A 20,802-nucleotide genomic window follows, 5' to 3' on the forward strand; every position below is an offset into this window, starting at 1 on the left:
CTCCGAGTGTACACAAATAAAAAAACATGCCCCTTAGGCTTAGGATCTGGGGATAAAGTTGTGTAATGTTTTTCAAAATGTGCTGATGCTACTAATGGGATAAGTCTGTTTACAAAATCTCTGAGTAAATTGATAACTTTGAGATTAAATAATTGGTAATTAGGAAACTGAAGATCGGTCTTTGAATTAAAATGTTTTGAATCAGTATAATAATACTTACACAATGTACAGTTTATCTTTTGTTGTTATGTTTTAGATAATACATTTTACTCTCAAACCTAATCAGTAAATAAAGTATAGAGGGGGATAGAACCTTTATCAGGAAACTCTGGGATAGGGTGTTTAAACCTCAGGATTTCAGGATTGACCCTTTCAGGATTCGAGAATTCTTTTTTCAAGTATATTTAACAGGTTGGGAACAAACCCCCTGGATGGTGATTAAACACAAAGCAAGCACATGAAACCAAACATGAAAACGGGTGATATGAAAAGAGTAAAACGCAAAAATAACCCTTTACCACCCTCTATGTATCCTGTTATATGTTAGTCCGAGATTACTCTGACGTCCAACGGCCCCAGCTTGTCTGGCAAAACAGCCGTCGGACGTCAGAGTTATCTCAGACTAGTTTTGTGTGTGCACTGACTTCACAAAAATCTTCTATGTCTAAATATTGTAACTAGCAAATAATGTAAACAATAAAAGATACTTTTCTCTTCTACATTAAAAAATCTACTAAAACAAATACAGAAAATAAAAAATTTAAAAAACAATGGTATCTACTTATTGTGCCTAATGTTAAAAGTTCTGTTCCTCAGCTGCAGCTGCTGACTGGTTTCAGGGAACCACTTCATTATAGTCTGTTCATTTGACAATTAATAGCCGAAACACTAATGGCAATAAAATTAACAAAATGGTAGTAAGAAATCAGGTACATACATTTGTTTTGCATGATGCTGCATCCAAAAGCAAAATTGGAAATTTGAATATAACATGTACAATTTTTAGGTTAAAAAAGTTTGAAAAAAATATAATATAATGCTTTGAATATTTTGATGATGAAATTATTCAAATGCATCTGTTGAAATATAAGAGGCTTTTGTTCATGTCAGATATCATGAACTAAACCTTAATTATCCTAAAATTCAACACCTACATGACCTAACTATCAGGAGTTTTAGTTATCTGATATCATAGCATGTTTTGTATCAAATAAAATGTTTATTTTGTTAAATCATTTTTTACAGATTTTATATGATATACTGATTTCCGAAATGGAAAAGAAAATACCTTCTGGACACTTAATTGAGCCATCAGTCATGGAGACAGATCAGCACCAAGATTCAGCAGAGAAAGAGAAAGCCAAAAGTTTTCATGTCAACAGGGACTTAATACCTGTTGCACAGTTAGATGACCAAGCATTTGATGAACTTAAAAACTTAGGACTAGATGTATTTAACCAAGAGGACTTTGAAGAAGGTATTTAAGGAATGACTGTAATATTTTTTCTGTCTATGAAGAAATAACATAAAAAATATGGTGCACACTGAATAACCCGCGTAGAAGGTTATTTAACACTGTGTACCACATTTTTTATATTATTTCGAATAGACAGAAAAAATATTACAGTCATTTCTTATAATTTAATTCTAAATTCCTAATAAATCGTTGAAACCATGAAAAAAACGTTGATGACGTCATGGTCACATGACTAAATTATGTCTATGGGCTCATAACAAATAACGTCAGCCAATCAGAAGACGCGTTTCATCCAAAATTAAATAATTTGCATGTAAAATCAAGTTCTTGGTTTATTTTTTGGCAACAAATATAGAAACTTATTTTTTTTCTAATATGTAACTTATAGAGAGAGATATGTTTGTTTCTTGTTTATAATTCATTAAATAGACAAGGGGATTTTTGGAAATCTTTGAAAATTAGAATATACATGTATGAGAACGTAAGTAAATATAAAAGTAAATTTTTCTGTGAATTGTATTTTTAACTTCAGGTGTTATGGCACAAGTAGGAGAAGTGTTAGCAAAAGAAGAAGAAGATAGAAACAAGAAAGTTTTAGAGAAGGATCTAAGGGCTGTTGAATTTGACATAAAGTAAGTCGGCAAGACACAAACAAAATATGTAGCAAGCAGTTAATCTGAATAAATTTTTCACATATCTTTATGTAACATCTTGTTGAAATTAGAAAGTATTTATGCAAACACACTGTTCATGCTGTAATAATTAAATAGGTAATGCATCTTTTGATAACATTTTCAAAATAAGGAATGTACAGAATATCGAAATAATTTAAGCAGTACCTGAAATTTTGAAAATATGATATTTATGTATACAATTGTGTTAATTATTATTTCAGAAATGTTGAAAAAGAGTTGAAGCAGGTAACCACAGTTTTATCTTCCCTGAATGCTGGCATCACATCTGCATTTGTACAGAAAAGATTGTTAACTGTAAAGAAACAGAAAGAAAATAAGGTAAACAGTTACTGAAATTGTATTTTTGGTTTGCGCTTCCAAATGTTCCACCTTAACAGGAATTACTTATAATTCTTTTAAATAAAAACACACCAACCACTTACATTTAACTTCCCCAATTAAAACTGATCAGAATCAGATTTTTTCATGTAATTGTAGAAGTGTAATTGAACTTTCTACAAGTCCAACAATCAATCTATGTTTCTTGAACGTTTGATATATTTAATGTTCTTTGTGATGCAGAAATTTACACCATTATCTATCTAATTAAGGTGGTACCCAACACTTTAACTAAAATTAAGTTGGCTTGTTCAATTTTCTTGAAATTTTGGCAAATTATTTACATTGACCCTTTGACAAAAATATAAAAATTACAAAAAATTTAAACCAACCAATTTATCAGAAAAATTACACTGGTCATAAAGCAGTTTGACAAACACTATTTGTGATCATTGAGAAGCTTAATATTCCCTTAACAACGCAACATAATTGAAATGTTTAGTCAATTTCACAGAGATATCTTCCTGTAGTGTTAGGTACCACCTTAAATGCTAGAATTCAGTTGACTAAGATAAAGAATTAGAACAGTTGTGCATGATTGATTCTTTTTAAAAAATATATCAAATGTTATATTAATTTTTGTTGTAGTCAAACCAATTGATGACTTTGAAAGCAAAAGAGAAATCTTTGAAGAAGAAGCTAGGACTCAACACTGAGGAGTCTGAGGAAGAGGAGGAAGGGGAAATAACTGATGAACAACCTGGTTTGTATGCTTCATAGAAAATATCAAAGTTCTTCAAAAACTCCTTTACTTTTAAAATCTTAAGACTAGAAAACAGTAGCCCTTGTCACAAAAAATCTTAAGTGTAAAATTAATCTTACGATAAAAATATTTAGTTGAACAGTTAAGGAATATTTTAGGCTTAAGATAAATTTTACTCTTAAGATTTTTTGTGAAAAGGGCTACAGAAATTCAGATATGCTTACAATTTGATAAATTTAGGTTAAAACTGCTTAAATGAGAAAGTTTAGATATTTTTAGAATGAAAAGATGAGCATGTTGAGTAAATGTATTCTAAAAAAAAAATCCTGTTTTTGGTTGATAATAAACTGGAACCCATTTCAAGACATGGAATGACTGTAAATTCAGAACAGCAAAGGATATAGTAAATTCAGAATAGCCATGAAATGATAGAAAATTCAAACTCAGAACATTCATTACAGAATGCAGTAAGTTCAGTAAAATGATTAAATTATGCAAGATCTTGACTATTTAACATGTTCAACCAATCAATAAACTTTGGCATCAATTGTGACAATCATTTTACACGTTTTTTTATAGACTTAAATAAAGTCTTAGGACTTTCAAAGACATCATCAGACGAAACAGAACAAGAAAGAATGATCAGAACAGGGGAGATGACTCCGTTTGGTACAATTGTTCCTGCAGATGGATCATCAGATAAGAAAACCAATGTAATAGTCTTAAATAAAATACATGTATATACACACACGTAAATACTATTATGAGAGGAGGATTTTTTGTAATAGTTGATATATTGATTTTCTAACACATAATTTTATTTCTAATGCCATTTCATTTAAATGTTATTAATTTTTTTAAAGGTACATGTATATTTTCAGATCCATTTGAAAACACAATGTTCAGGAATTTATCAATTTATACTTTAAATTTGTTCATCATGTATGTTAGAAAAAGTCTAGAATTAAAAATCTCCATGAAATTTTCCACCTTCATTCCAGTATTTATATTTCAAATAAATTTCTTTGTAGACTAGAGAGGAAAAGAAAATGGCAGCCATCATGAAGGCATTTGAAAAGATGGACAAGAACCAGAAAAGGAAAAGACAATCCCTTATTAGTCAATTACCAAGGAGAGAGAGTTCTGAGGTAATCTATTGGTATTGTATGTTCTTTGGTTTAAAATATGTCCTTCATTTTCCCATGAACAGTAAATGGCTTTTTCATGGGTACCGATTTTTCGTGGATTAAGGAAAACTTGCATATTTGAGGTTATTTAATTTCATGGTTTTGCTGAAGACTGCATACAAACCTATAGAAAATTCATCATTCATTGAATATTTAATTCCGTGGTTCAACTGTACCAATGAAATCCAAAAAAAATGGTATCCAACGAATAATAATGAATCCACAGTATTATGCCTTTATAAACAAATATTCAATTAAAATAAACTGAATATTGATAAATTTTGCAGCTATGAATGCACAAAAAACTATTTGGATCATTCTATTTCTGAAGCAATAATTCCGAACCGTCAATCTGCAATGGATGTTTATCTGTAGGAATATATGAGAATTTTTCATAAACATCAAAATAAACCAAACTAAATGTGAGTAAGAATTTACTGAAATATCTGTTTGTTTATAATTTAGATTGAAGAGGACAGTAAAAATATAATTCCTGATAAGAAAGGAAGGAGGAAAGCACGCAGTGACGAAGAAGGATCTTTGTCTCCCTCCAAGTCTCCCAGATCACTAGTAAAGAGCAAGTCAGATGGAGCAATGGATAAAAGACTATGTAAAATGGAAGACCTTCAAGATTATGAAGCCTGTGATGATGATGACGATGATGATGATGAAGGGGATGAATACAAGCCAGATTTCAAAGAACAGTCAGAGAGTGAAGACAGCGGTCTTGAAAATACAGGTTAGAATTGAAGTAGAAACTCTAGATCTTATCAATTATTATCAAAAATTGGTCAACTATATCTGTCATATATACGTTAGACAGGAATTCTTACTTTGACCTTATCTCCATGGTTTATTAACCAATGTTAATATGAAAATAAGAAGATGTGGAATGATTGCAAATCATTTAAATCTCTGTTAAAGATTAAAGATGAAAAGTTGACAACTATAGCAAAACTGCCAACTTTTCAAAATGCCCATGGGGGTTTTGCGTGCAAGATGGCTGTCATAGTCATAAAAAACCTTCAAGGGGGCCTTCAAATACATTATAATGTTGTTTTTGGGTTCTTCATACTTTTATAAGCCTAAAGTCATTGTAAAACTTATTGTTTTGTTTAAAATTGCAGACAAAATTGCTCTTTCAAAATTTAAATTTGGGAGCCTCCATGGGGGAAATCCCCCGCAAATAGTGACAGTTAACAGGTATGCTATAGGTCACAGTAAAGCCTTCAACAATGAGCAGAATCATACTGCATAGAAAGCTGTAAAAGACCTTGAATTTAAAAATATAATACAATTCAAACAAACAGATTAACAGCTTGATAATAATATAAAAAAGAAGATGTGGTATCATTGCCAATGAGACAACAAATCACAAAAGACATATAGGTCACAGTAAGGCCTTCAACAATGAGCAAAATCATACTGCATATAAAGCTGCTATCCTATAATCAAACAATTGAATGAACACATTATCTGAAATATGATTTACCATTTTTAAAAGAAAAAAAGAAAAAGTTGAAGAAGAGGATACCAATAAAACCAAGGAGACCTCCAAAGTACATAGATTCTGATGAGGAAAAACAGGACAAAGAAGATGGAGGAAAACAGAAACTAAGTCGAGAAAAATCATTGAGAACAACTGATGATGGAGATGAATATTCTTTTGACAAGAGGATACGGTAATATTAAACAGATTGTTTTTTTATGAGCTCACAACCACTTCTTATTATTATCATTTTTAAGTCGGCAGTTTATATATATCAAGGTTTGAATGAAATAATCAGAAAAATTAATTCATATTCTACTGGTATGGAAAGAAATGCTCTCTTTTTCTTTGGCTTATAACATTTTTTAAAAAGGCTTGAGAGAATGAAAATAATTGTGGTATGTTTTCCTAAGCCGTTTAGGTGTCTTTTCTCAGTGATTTTAACACAGGAGAACTCATACCCATAGCCAGGGGGGGTTCAGGGGGGTTCGGACGACCCCCCCCCTTGAAAACAAATAAGCACTGTTAAAGTCAATGTTCTGTTCGAATTGTGACTGTTAAAGTGGATTTGTGAGTCCAACGAACCCCCCTTTGGAAATTCCTGGCTACTTGCCTGGAACTTGATACATCTCTTTATAGGTTCTAAGTGTATTTAGTCATAAATTGTATATTTTTGACTGCATAGATATATGTGCTGTAATGCCATTTCAATTATTTTGATTTCAAGTTTTTATAGTGGAAGACTTCAAGAGTCATGTCTATTCCTCTAGTGGGGGGTTTCTTGTGTAAATTAGGATAGATGACAGGTTCTGGAAAATGATTACATATAAATAGACTATTTACCGCCAAAAACTCTATAGCATAGTCCATTTTTGTAGTGATTTTGACAAGGCAGAGAGGAAGAAACAAGACCTGAGAGCAGCAGGTGAATTATCTGAATCAGAGGAGGATGAGGAGATGGAAGGAGGGTTTAAAGTCCCTGGGAGGATATGGTCTAAACTCTTCAAGTAAATACATTTATATTATTGATTATAATACTAAATACAAATTCAATGACTATAAAATTGAGGAAGGAAATAGTGAATGTGTCAAAGCGACAACCACCGACCATAGAGCAGACAACAGCCGAAGGCAACCATTGGGTCTTCAATGTATAAGTTAGATTGTATATAAGAATCTGTCATGTTAAATCATTAGCTCGCACTAAAGATGTATGATAAACAAGAGTTATACAATATGACTTACTCAATGTTATGGCAAGAGTTATTTTTCTTTCCATTTTTTGAAATAATTGCTGATATATTTTCTCTTATTATTCATCACACAATTCAAATGTTTACAAATAACAAAACTTTATAATTTTGATAGTCAGTGATATATAGGTCTTAATGATATTTTTTTATCTTGTGTCTCTCATTTATTGACAAATGCCTGCTCATGTGAAAAAAAGTACTTCAGAATTTTGTTTAAAAATGCAGGTACCAGAAAGTTGGAGTAAAGTGGTTATGGGAGTTACATTGTCAACAAGCTGGTGGAATTATTGGAGATGAAATGGGACTGGGAAAAACTATACAAGCTATAGGATTTCTAGCTGGTCTACGTCAGAGTAAAATCAGGGACAAACATTTTTTGTAAGTATGAAAAATTTGCAATAATCTTGTCTTTCAAGTTGACAAACTCTTAATTTTCAGTTGATTTGTATACTGAGTCTCTTTTATATTTGTAAAATCTTATTGGTAAAATAAAAGAAAAGAAGCAGAACGTTAATATTTCAAATGGGGGGGGGGGGGGGGGGGGGGGGCATTCAATACTCATAAGACAAAGAGAAACTTTAACAGCATATCATAAAACAGGAGACAAACAAATCCGCAAAACATAACATAGAAAACTATAGACTATACACTTCCCAAAAAGAAACTAGGAGTGATCTCAGGTTCTGCCTGCCGCAGGAAGGGTAGGTAAACTCTGCTGCTCGTTATACCCCACGCAACGAGTTGCGGAGGGTAAAATGTTTTTGACCCGTCCATCCGTCCGTCAGTCCTGTTTCTTGTCATTGCAACTCCTCTCAAACCACACAACAGAATTGCACGAAACCTTTTTAGATAATATGGACATACTATGTAGTTGTGCATATCGACGAGAAATTGCGATTCAATTTTTTTTCTAGGAGTTACGCCCCTTTGAACTTATTTACTTTAATGCACTACAGCAACAGTTTGTCATCGCAACTCCTCTCAAACCACACAACAGAATTTCACGAAACCTTTTCAGATAACAAGGACATACTATGTTGTTGTGCATATCGACGGGAAATTGCGATTCCATTTTTTTTTTAGGAGTTACGCCCCTTTGAACTTATTTACTTTAATGTACTACTGCAACAGTTTGTCATCGCAACTCCTCTCAAACCACACAACAGAATTTTATGAAACCTTTTCAGATAATAAGGACATACTATGTTGTTGTGCATATTTATGGGAAATTGCGATTCCATTTTTTTTTTAGGAGTTGCGCCCCTTTGAACTTATTTACTTTAATGTACTACTGCAACAGTTTGTCATCGCAACTCCTCTCAAACCACACAACAGAATTTCATGAAACCTTTTAAGATAACAAGGACATACTATGTAGTTGTGCATATCGACGGGAAATTGCGATTCAATTTTTTTTTCTAGGAGTTACGTCCCTTTGAACTTATTTGCTTCAATGTACTTCTGCAACAGTTTGTCATTGCAACTCCTCTGAAACCACAAAACAGAATTTCATGAAATTTTGTAGATAATAAGGACATACTATTTAGATGTGCATATTGGCAGGAAATTAATTTTTCTTATACAATTTTTTTTCTTACACTTATTTTATTTCTCCAATGACAATGAGGGGACATGGGGTATGTGAGCGTGCTCACTAAGGTTCTTTAATTGCACATGGTAAGTTAAAATTCAAAGATGATTCAAAACTGAGATAAAGGAGGAGAAGATTGTGGTTAATATATGAAGAACATATCCGTGATTTTTATTATTCTGGACTAATGTTATAATGTTTCAGGTTTAGAGGACTAGGTCCTACCATAATAGTCACCCCAACTACAGTCATGCATCAGTGGGTTAAAGAATTCCATAAATGGTGGCCATTGTTTAGAGTTGCTATACTCCATTCATCTGGATCTTACACATGTAAAGAGGTATGTTAACACAGTTTAACTAACAGCTTATGGTCAAATAAGGAAGCTTTAAATCACAAGTCAATAAAATTTCAAACTTACATTCAGATCCTTGCAGATTTACATTCATTATTTCCCATATATTTTCATAAACATTGTTTTCTGTACTAAAAAATAAATTAAAAAAAGACATGCACATCTTCATAATTTTTCCATTATTTTGTTTGTTATGTTTCTATTGAGAAAGATTTCTGTGAAAATGATGTTTTTACTTAAACAGCAGGGAATAAATTGTAATATAGGTCCTATATAAATTAAATGTTTTATAAATAATATTGGTATGATATCTATCTACAGGCAGAACTAATAAGGACTATAGTAAAAGAGAATGGTGTATTGGTTACATCCTACAGTACTTTGGTAATTCACCAGGAACTAATCATATCATATAACTGGCATTATGTCATCCTGGACGAGGGACATAAAATCAGAAATCCTGATGCACAGGCTACATTGGCTGTAAAACAGGTTAGTTAAGTATACAGTTTAAGTTAATCTGGAGCTGGTTTTCCAAAAGGTCCTTCTTCCAGTCCTAACCTGCAAAGTTGGCTGAAGTGGTCCCTGAATGTTGGTTTGCCACTTTCAAATTATTATGAAAACAAAGTGAGGTTTAGACTTTCTTTTCCCCTAGCACAGGCATTTTATTCAAACTATTATGGTCAAATGAGGAGTAATAAATGTAAAACAAGCTATAACTAAATATGTTTTCTCCAAAAATGTTATATCTAACAAGGTTAATTGGTTCTCTTAGAGATGAGATGTGAAACTCAATTTTACCTCTGGTAACTTTAAAAATAAAACTGAAAGGAAACCAGTTAATCCAGTTATTTTCTCCTTGTTCATTGTCTTGGAGAAATAACTTTGAAAAAACTACAATGCTTTAAAAAATGTAAATATATGAGCTGCAGCAATCAGACAAAGTCTACAAAGAAAGTGTTTTCATTGTTTAAATTACAAAGCTTGTGGATTTCATACCCGTAGCCAGGGGGTTCGGGGGGTTCAGACAACCCCCCCCCCCCCCCCCCCCCCCCCCCCCCCTTGAAAACAAATAAGCACTGTTAAAGTCAATGTTCTGTTCGAATTGTGACTGTTAAAGTTGAGTTTGTGAGTCCAACGAACCACCCCTTGGAAATTCCTGGCTACGGGCCTGGATTTGAACCACTTGCTTCTGACCTTCCAAATTTCTTGTAAGCAGGAGACTATTTTGCCGAGTAAATGAGTAAATCTACAACAATACATGTTTATTATTAGGTTATTTGTAATTATAGGTCAAATATATCTTTTCTTCTCTATTTCAGATTAAATCACCTCACAGAATAATCCTGTCTGGATCTCCTATCCAGAATAACCTGAAAGAGTTGTGGTCCTTGTTTGATTTTATCTTTCCTGGAAAACTTGGTACTCTGCCAGATTTCATGTCACACTTTGCCGTACCCATTGTTCAAGGTGGATATTCTAATGCTTCACAACAACAGGTAAACATTTTTCCATGTGCATAAATGTGGGGGGATAGGACCTTGATCAGGAGTCCGGGATCAGGTGTTTTTAAGCCCGGGATTTCGGGATTGACCCTTTCGGGAATCTGGGAATTCTTTTTTTCAAATTTGGGGACCTCGGGATTTCGTGTTTTTAAGCCCAGGATTTCGGGATCAGGTGTTTTTTAGCCTGGGATTTCGGGATTAGGACCCCTCCTACCCCCTCTCATAAATTATAACTTTTCTTTGCAATTGATGTATTTGTATCAGATAAAAATAAAATGTTCAGAAAAATATTTCATGATTGATAAATTAAGCAATGATCAAACACAATTAAATTATTGAATAAATACTTTTAAGAAATGAGGAAAAAGTAAATGATCTATATATGATGATGCAGTTGAGTATGTTATAACGTAACCCTAATTGCATTTTTGAATCAAATCATATCCTAGTAAACTTTCACACTATATTATAGGTTCAAACTGCATATAAATGTGCTTGTGTACTGAGAGATACCATCAACCCCTACATGATCAGGAGGATGAAAGCTGATCTGAAGATTAATCTACCTAGTAAAAACGAACAGGTATAGTAATTCTTTTTATAAAAAATATACTTTTAGCAGTTTTAGTTATATCTATAACAGCATTTTTGTGTGACTCTTATTAAACAAAATATAAAAAAAGAAAGTACAAAGTAAAATAGTTAAGGTCAGTTAAAAAAAAGTCCAACATAACATATGGATCATTTACTTATGTTCTATTATACCAATCAAAGAATATTTGTAACATGGTAGATGTTCCATTTCAGGTGCTGTTTTGTAGATTGACACAGGAACAGAGAGAGACATACATGGAATACTTATCATCTAGAGAATGTCAGTCTATATTGTCAGGGAAATATCAGGTAAATAGTGTATAATTTGATACAAATAATTTTGGAAAAAAACTTTTTGAGCCAACATGAAATTAGATTATTAGAAAAACAAGATGTACATTTCATGATGTGAAAATTGTTGAAATCGGCAAATGATTTGTTATTAATCTTATTGTTATGAACAGATTGCAGGTTTTGATTTAAACTATGACTGTAAAAATAGCTTTTAAAACAACAGAAAGAATAAAGGATAGCAAAGAGATTTCAAAGCTCAAGTAGAGGTAACATACCTGTAGCCAGGGGGGTTCAGGGGTTTCCGACCCCTTGAAAACAAATAAGCACTGTTAAAGTCAATGTTCTGTTCGAATTGTGACTGTTAAAGTCGAGTTTGTGAGTCCAACGAACCCCCCTCCTTGGAAATTCCTGGCTATGGGCCTGGGTAATAAAGAATTGTGTGTAAGTAATGTGAAAATACTGTTCTGGCTGCTGTAAAAATCTGTTATTGTTTATTACAGATCTTCTCAGGATTAATCACACTACGTAAAATCTGTAACCATCCAGACATATGTACTGGTGGACCCAAGTTATACATAGGAGAGACTCCAGGGAATGATGAGACTTTAGAATATGGATACTACAAAAGATCTGGGAAGATGATAGTTGTAGAGGCATTATTGAGACTGTGGAAGAAGCAAGGTCATAAAGTTCTGCTTTTCTCACAAAGTACTGTTGTAAGTACATTTTTGTATTCTATCACATGTGAAGTTGAACATTACATCCTATATTAGAACATATTATAGGCATTTTACTTTTGACAAGTTGTTTTTTTCCTGATCCTTTGTCTTGAAATAATTCTCATTTAAGAAAATCTTTCAGAATTTGATATTGACACAATATAGCTTTGGTGTGCTGATGCAGCCTAAAGAAATTACTAATCAATCAGTTATAGTTTGATATCATGAAAGAACAAGTGTTCCATAAAAAAATAAAATTCAAACTGCATAACTTCTAAAGAAAATCTTTCAGAATTTGATATTGACACGATATAGCTTTTTTGTGCTGATGCAGCCTAAAAAAATTACTAGTCAATCAGTCATAGTTTGATATCATGAAAGAACAAGTGTTCCATAAAAAAATAAAATTCAAACTGCACAACTTCCAGAGAAAGAGCTTAAGGATAATATAGGTACTTTGAAAATGGATTCTAACAGTCTTGTAATGCCAATACATTTGTCTATGTCAAGTTTTCATACTTTAAATAAACAATTGAACACAAAGTACTTCAGTGCTAAAATGATTTTATACAAATTAATATTTAAAAAAAAATTGCATTTAACTGAATAAGTTTTTTTAATATTTCTATTTAAGAAATTTGAATATTATAATTTTGTTGATTTGACCTCAATATTCTCACTTCATTATCTTTTATTTATTGAATAGATGTTAGACATCTTGGAAAGATTTATATCCAAACCTAAATACAGCTACCTTAGAATGGATGGTTCAACCCCCATATCTTCCAGACAGCCACTTGTAAACCAATTCAACAAGGTAAATAACGGCAACAGTAGTATATCGCTGTTCAAAACTCATAAATTCATGGACAAAAAACAAAATCGGGGTAACAAACTAAAACCGAGGGAAACACATGAAATATAAGAGGAGAATAACGACATAACACTAAAATGTTAAGCTTTTTTATATCACCATTACTTCATAGATAGATCTCTAAGCCATCATAGTTTCGTTGTGTTTGATAGAATGAGAATTTGCCGTAAATAACATACTGTGGATTTATTAATATTCATTGGATACCAATTTACTTGGGAAATGGGAACATGGGAACCAATTTAAATATTCAAAGAAATACAAGTTTTCTAAAGGAATTTATGCAGACTTTGTCATAACTATGAATTTAAATTTCCAGGAATATACAAGTTTTCCTCAAACCACGAAAATTAGTACTAATGAAAATAAATGAATCCACAGTATCATAAATAAAAAAAAATGACAAAATCTTTTTCCTTTTGGTCAGTGTGAAAAAGAAAATAGAAAAACAGTGATATAAATTCCTAAGTAAATCTGTTATAAATTAATTTCATTTAAGAATATAAACTGTTATTTTAATTAATATTTCTGCATTACTTTATTTTAGGATGATTCCATATTCATGTTCTTACTGACAACCAGAGTAGGTGGTCTTGGTGTTAACTTAACAGGTGCTAACAGAGTCATCATCTTTGACCCCGATTGGAACCCCAGTACTGATACTCAGGCAAGGGAGAGAACTTGGAGAATTGGTCAGACTAGACAGGTTACAGTCTATAGACTGGTAACTACAGGGACCATAGAGGAGAAAATATATCACAGGTAAGAAATATGTTATCACAGTGTATTGTTATAATAAGTAATTATACCCCCGCTTTAAAAAAGGGGGGGTATACTGTTTTACCTCTGTCTGTCCATCAGTCCGTCCGTCAGTATGTCAGTCCGTCCATCAGTCTGTCCGTCAGTCAGTCCGTCCCATGAAACTTTCGTCACATTTTTCTCAGGAACTACAATTCAAGGATTTCTGAAATTTGGTTTCAGGGTTTATCTAAGTCAGCTATACCCTTTGATGCGTTTTCAGATTGATCACTTGACAACTTCCTGTTTACCGAACACTTGTATGATTTTACACATGATAGCCAAGTTGAAAATTTTCGTCACATTTTTCTCAGGAACTACAATACAAGGATTTCTGAAATTTGGTTTCAGGATTTATCTAAGTCAGCTATACCGTGTGATGCGCTTTCAGATTGATCACTTGACAACTTCCTGTTTACCGAACACTTGTATGATTTTACACTTGATAGCCAAGTTGAAAATTTTCGTCACATTTTTCTCAGGAACTACAGTACAAGGATTTCTGAAATTTGGTTTCAGGATTTATATAAGTCAACTATACCATGTGATGCATTTTCAGATTCATCACTCGACAACTTCCTGTTTACCGAACACTTGCATATTTTTACACTATTAATATTATCCACTTGGGGCGGGGGTATCATCAGTGAGCAGTAGCTCAGAGTTTCACTTGTTATGTTCGACATATTTTAAAATGTTCTTTTTCTTGATGCAAGTTTTGATCATCTAGGAAAAATTTGTTTATTTCTGTAATTTTAAACGTTTTGAATTCAGAAATGATTGGCATAGCTTTAGTTAACAACATTCTCAATAACATAAAGTGGTTAATATTTATTTTAGCATGTTAATCATGTGAAATTGGTTTTCCAATGTAAAAATATTCTATCATTGTGTTACATTATGAACTTGTAATAGAATTATGTCTTCATTAACATGTCCTTTCAGACAAATCTTCAAACAGTTTCTAACTAACCGAGTCTTAAAAGATCCCAAACAAAGAAGATTTTTCAAAGCAAATGACTTATATGAGTTGTTTGATTTGAATGTTGACTGTAAGGAAGGAACTGAGACAGGTGCCCTGTTTGCTGGTACTGGATCAGAGGTAAACAAAGCTGAGGTAAGGAGGAGAGTCAAACAACACAAGCTCAACAGATTTGACCTCATGAAAGAAAAACAAGAAAAACTGAAAGCACAAAAAGAAAGTGAAAGTAAAGAAGCTGCAAAGGCTGACATTGATATGGAAGATGTCAAGAAAAATTTTGATGAAGATGAGGTCAACAGAATGAAGGAGATAGCTAAGAGACTAAGTCAACAGATTATGACTGGGATGTTTAAAAAGTCAGATGAAACGAAAAAGTCAGATGAAACAAAAGATGAAAGTTGTAAAGATAAAGAAAAATCTGAAGGCAATTTAAATGGATCTTGTTCAATGAAAGCAAATCCAGAGGAAATAAAGAACAATGTTATTGATTGTGGGGAGGAATGTAGTGAAACTATTGATCTGTCACAAAACCACTCAGGAACTGTTAATGATGATGAACAACCAAGTACTTCTAAATCTTCTTTATCAGTTGGAAGTAAAACAACCTGCATGCTAAAAGATATGTTAGTAGCTGGTAAACAAAGTGATTTGGATACAAAACATAAACATTCTTCTTCTAGTGTTGACCGCCATAAATCTCATAGAGAACATTCCCAAAGTCATTTCCATGGGAAAGGTAAACACAAAGTGTCTCATGGAGAGCATAAACATAGTGATTCTCATGGACAGCAATCTCATAGAAAGCATAGTAGCTCTAGCAGTCCTCATAAACACAGACATTCCTCTGAAAATGGAAAGGACAGACACAGAAAAGATAAGAAAAGACGAAAGGATGCAAGTAGGTGTACAGTAACATGTATATGTATATACGTACAGTTTACATTTATATGTGTAACTGTCTCTTTTTCAGTAATATAATCTTTCCCTTTATGAAATAAAGGAGATAAGATATTATTGCCAATGAGAAAAATAGAAAATTAACAGCCTTATTTATAACAAAACAACTTACAGAAATCATACATGACAGGCATGAACCAACAACAACCACTGAACAACAGGTTCCTGACTTGGGACAGGCTCACAAAGACTGTAGCTTGGTTTGAATGTTATACATCTATTATAGATCTCCTAGGGAATTATAAATGACAGAATAAACACATTAGTTTAATGGAGAAATACACTAAGTTTTATGTACGGTTTAGATTGTGGTAATACTCACATCACAAAAAAATTCAAACAAAAAAAAAATACTTTATTAGTTTGAAATATGAGCAATTTATGTGATTAGAAATGTTTAATTTAGAAATGCAAGGAAGTATATGTTATCTTATTGAAATAGTTGTGATGATTGATATGTACAAAATTATAAAAAACACATAAACATAGCAATTTCTGGTAATTAATTACAGAGTGTGAAGGAGAAAGGATTCCTAACCTGGTTAAGAGTGACAGTTACACACCAGCAGCAGACGCTGACCAGGAGGAAATAGATAGAGAGAAGGAACATGCTGCACAGGATGATTACGTCCTTCAGAAACTCTTCAAGAAAAATGGTAGGTGATTTGGACTCTCTTATGTGACATAGTATATATCAAAAATTGATATTATTTTTCTGGTATTTTGTTATGAAAACCAATTGTTAGTTTGAATAATGTTATGTGGACAAAATCAAGTTACAAAATGAGTAACTCAAGGCTTTATGTTTGATTATTTAGTAGAATGTAAAAATATTTAGTTTGGTATTAAAGCTAAAATAACAAAAATACATATAAGAATGGTAAATGTCAGTTTAGACAGAAACACAGCATCAATATAGAAAAAAAAGACATGAAGACTAAAATGGTATATTTTTACAAGTTGTGACTTGGATTAATTCACCTAGAGACCTTGTGATGGACATCAAAACCAAATTGTGAAGAAAATAACAAAACATTATTAGAGACAATGCAAGTTTCTGTATTAGGAATAAAAATATCTGTGTTTATTGGGTAAGACTAATAAAATCCTCACATATTTTCTTGATTATTAGAGTAGCTATGTGTATTCAATTTTAAAGAAAATGTTGTAAAAATTAATTTGATTTACAAAAATATATTTTTGTCAGGTATACAAGGTGCTTTGAAACATGATGTGATTATGGACCCTAGTAAACATGACTATATGATAGTTGAGGCTGAGGCTGATAGGGTTGCTACAGAGGCTGTAAAAGCTCTTAAAAGGTCAAGATCACAGTGTCTAGGTGCAATGTCTGGTGTGCCAAACTGGACTGGGAATCATGGGACCATGGCTAAAAAGTAAGTTTTTTGTCCAAGTTATACAACTTCTCAGAAAAAATTGTACAAATTTGTTTTTTGCATGAGACGAACTTGTTGACAATATTGTCATGATTGTTGGAAAACAACACATACAAACAAAACCAGAACATTTTTTTCTGCAGAAATTACTCTTTCTTTTTTTTTGCCAAAGAAATAGGTTATGATGGTAAAGATATAAATTAGATTTGACAAAATATGAACTGAAATTATTATATCAAGGTTGGGGTTATTGTTATGGTTGGAAAAAATATATCTATAAATACAGACCTTTAAATATGACTTAAAATTTATAAAATTTATAATTTTTTGTTGCAGACCAAGATTTGGACAGAAGAAAAATAGCCAGTTACTTGAAACTGCATCATCTGATCTCCAAAAAATTAAGAAGATTGAAAAGGGTGAATTTTCTGGTGAAAAGAGTCTCTTTGATGGTACTAAGGCAGGAAATGTTGTCATTAATACAGATACTGGTTCTTCTGCTCCTGAGGTCATGACCTCAGATGAACTTTTAACGCGAATGAGAAGGAGAAATGTAGTCAGTGGTAATTCAACTGCTACTATGTCTACTGGTGCTGAAAACAATGAAGAAACCCAACAAGATGACGATTTGTCGACTCCAATAGTAGACGACGATTCATACAAACTTATAACGGAAATCAGAAATTTTATCATGTTTGAATGTCAGACGATGTGTAAGGGAACAACTCAGGAAATTTTAAATGAATTTGGACCAAGATTACCTCCCGCTGAAACAGCGAAATTCAAATCAATGTTGAAATCTATCTGTGACTTTGACAAAGTGGATGGAACCGGATACTGGAAACTGAAAAATTCATTCAGATGATATGATTGTGTTTGTTAAGTTTGTAAATAAATGAATTCCCAAAAGGCAGCATTTTAAATGTATAAAGCAGCAGAAATGAACAAAATAATTGTTATGAAACCAGTGATCACTGAAATCATTTGAATTTTATGTGTGATTAAAAAAGGTTGTGCCATATAAAATTTAAATTTTATTTCATTTGTAGGCATCAACATGTAATAAATACAACTAAAACTTCTTGCACCATTGTTTTTCCTGTTTCAACTGGAAAATTACTGTAAAAATGGCATAAATCAGTACTTAATTGCTAGAAACAATTCTTCAACTACTTTGAAAAATGATGACACAGAAAAACAAAGCAGTGATATATATGTTGGAATATACTCACAGGAATCATAAGAATCATGAACAAATTAATTTTTTTATTTTATTTTCTGTAGACATAACATTTAAACATACAACATATACGTTTTGTACCTAATTTATTATGTTTCTCCTTTTCAACAGGAAAATTATTATAAATTTGTAAAATACCAGTACATAAGGTGGTACCTAACACAACAGGGAGATAACTCTGTAAAATCAGCTAAACATTTTAATTATGTTGCGTTGTTAATGGAATATTAAGCTTCTCAATGATCAAACTGCTATATAACCAGTGTATTTTTTCTGATAAAATGGTTGTTTCAAATTTTTTGAAAATTTTATTTTTTTGTCAAAGGGGCAAAGTAAATACTTTGTTAAAACTTTATGAAAATTAAACGAGCCAAGTTAATTTTAGTGAAGGTGTTAGGTACCACCTTAATTCAGAATATATTTCTTCATTACTATGTAAAAATGACACATACATTTTTAGTAACTTTAGAAAAAAAGGATTATCTTTTTGTAGATGTTATTTGTATTGATTGTACATCTGTTTGTTGTTATTATTTTTTTATTTTCTTCTGAAAAGTACAATATCAGGGACTATTTGCTGTGCTGTTAAAGTTTATCATCTTTTGATTTTAGTTTTGAAATTAGTGAAAGTTACTTTTATAATAAGCTTGGTGAATGATGAACATATATTTGTTAGTTTATAAAGTCACGTTAGAAAGATGGTTGTGGCCTTATAACTTATATTAAAGTTTTACTATAGATGTTTCAAAATTATAATTTGATTAACCTAATTTACTTGGCATTATTTTCTTTTTATTTCTTTAAAATTAAAGGAACCAATGTCAGCTTGTTATAACCAGAAGAGTGTCTCAGGAAATTAAAGGAAACAATTGGCATATTCAGCACTTTTTTTCTATTTACACCCCACATTTAACTCTGCATCATTTAATCATCACATGTTAGTGTAGAATTCATCTTATTTTGTCAGGAAAAAGAATAAAAATATTAGATCTCAATTCAGAATATTTATTTGATAATATTAAACAAAAGACATTGTTAATTAACTTTCAAAGAAAAAAAAGTGACATAGTACATTCTATAAGAAAAAAAATTCCAATGAATTGTTGTAGAATGTTTTTCATTTTGATGGTTTTTAAAGAAACAAAAAAAAATTATATTTATGGTTATTTTATCATTATGAATACATTAAAGTTAAACTATTAACATTTATTTTTATTGGTCTTTTTTTGAACCAGAGAATATAATAAAGTTGTTTAACACTTATATTTTGTTTGTCTGTTAATGAATAGGAAGAAATGGAGAATTGGGTATACAATTATGAAATAGCAACCCAACAACACAATAAAAAGGGCATCTACACAGGACAACATATTTTCTAGCTTCTTTCAATTTATACAGGTAATATACTGTATATTCAAATGGGTCAGGATCCCTAATGGACCTTGAGATGAGGAACTCAGATGACATAATTAAAACAAATATTAGTCCGCCATACAATTGTCGATGCTGTGATTTTAAAAATGGACATAAATGAACAATACGTACTGTTTATTTTTTTATTGAATTTTATGATCAGAATTTTGGGATTATTTCATGAGGAGAGTGACATTTTTCACCATCTTCCTGGGTCCAGCAAATTGCGAAAAAAATAAACTCACTTGCCACCCTGAAAATTTAACCAGACATGTATAAATGTATCAGCTTCGATATGAGCCATCATACATGTTCAAGTAAACAATATGGACTGAGCAACGGAGGAAAACGTTACCATCACTGCCTATTGAGAATTAATTGTTAATGTTGACCCAGATAATTTTGCATGCATTTAAAATTTTGATTTAACAACCTAAAAAATTGTGGTGGTAAAATGTTAGTGCGCCTACATCATAGACTTTGATAACTTCTAAAGACATTTGGTTTCCAGATATAATTGAGTATAAATGCATGGATCTCTATGATATTTTACAATAAGGTTCCATACATCAAAAGAAATGGTTGGATTGATTTTGTGGGTTATGACCAAAACTGTTAAGGAATTAGTGGTAAAAAAAATAGGCCAAAAACTAAGACTTTTATGTTTTCTGACAATAGGTTGAGCATAAGTCAATGTATCTCTAAAATTGTACCATTAGGTTCCAAACCAAAAAAGTAAGGTGAATTATTTTCTTGGCAAATTTCAATGGTTTTAAATTTAAAGTCTTGAATTGTTGGTTTTTGTAATAAGCTGGATTTACCGGTACATTGCATTTAGATTTTTGAAAAAAAATATAGAAGAGTTTTCTTCAAAGAAATTTTTACACTTTTTGAAAATATA

At 31.7% G+C, this 20,802-nt stretch overlaps 1 protein-coding gene across 1 annotated transcript; it reads left to right on the forward strand.

Moving 5' to 3' along the window:
• Positions 1–38: 38 nt before the first annotated feature.
• Positions 39–19,596, forward strand: LOC134724866 (DNA excision repair protein ERCC-6-like). Its single transcript, XM_063588176.1, has 23 exons — positions 39–155; positions 1,246–1,477; positions 2,010–2,109; positions 2,373–2,490; positions 3,139–3,253; positions 3,833–3,966; positions 4,285–4,401; positions 4,906–5,179; positions 5,945–6,122; positions 6,808–6,936; positions 7,408–7,560; positions 8,978–9,113; positions 9,450–9,620; positions 10,451–10,627; positions 11,106–11,216; positions 11,441–11,536; positions 12,022–12,237; positions 12,947–13,057; positions 13,662–13,876; positions 14,858–15,792; positions 16,364–16,507; positions 17,059–17,248; positions 17,585–19,596. The coding sequence occupies exons 2-23, from the start codon at positions 1,273–1,275 to the stop codon at positions 18,111–18,113; spliced, it is 4,554 nt and encodes a 1,517-aa protein (XP_063444246.1). The 5' UTR covers positions 39–155; positions 1,246–1,272; the 3' UTR covers positions 18,114–19,596.
• The last annotated feature ends 1,206 nt before the right edge of the window (positions 19,597–20,802 follow it).

This window comes from Mytilus trossulus, chromosome 7 (genome assembly GCF_036588685.1).
Source record: "Mytilus trossulus isolate FHL-02 chromosome 7, PNRI_Mtr1.1.1.hap1, whole genome shotgun sequence".
Lineage (NCBI taxonomy): Eukaryota > Metazoa > Mollusca > Bivalvia > Mytilida > Mytilidae > Mytilus > Mytilus trossulus.

Bases quoted from the DNA above. Each gene is read 5' to 3' on its own strand.
- LOC134724866 (XM_063588176.1), top strand. From the start codon at position 1,273: ATGGAAAAGAAAATACCTTCTGGACACTTAATTGAGCCATCAGTCATG. The intron at 2,491-3,138 runs GTAAACAGTTAC...TTTTTGTTGTAG, and splicing joins AGAAACAGAAAGAAAATAAG to TCAAACCAATTGATGACTTT. The intron at 12,238-12,946 runs GTAAGTACATTT...TTTATTGAATAG, and splicing joins TTTTCTCACAAAGTACTGTT to ATGTTAGACATCTTGGAAAG.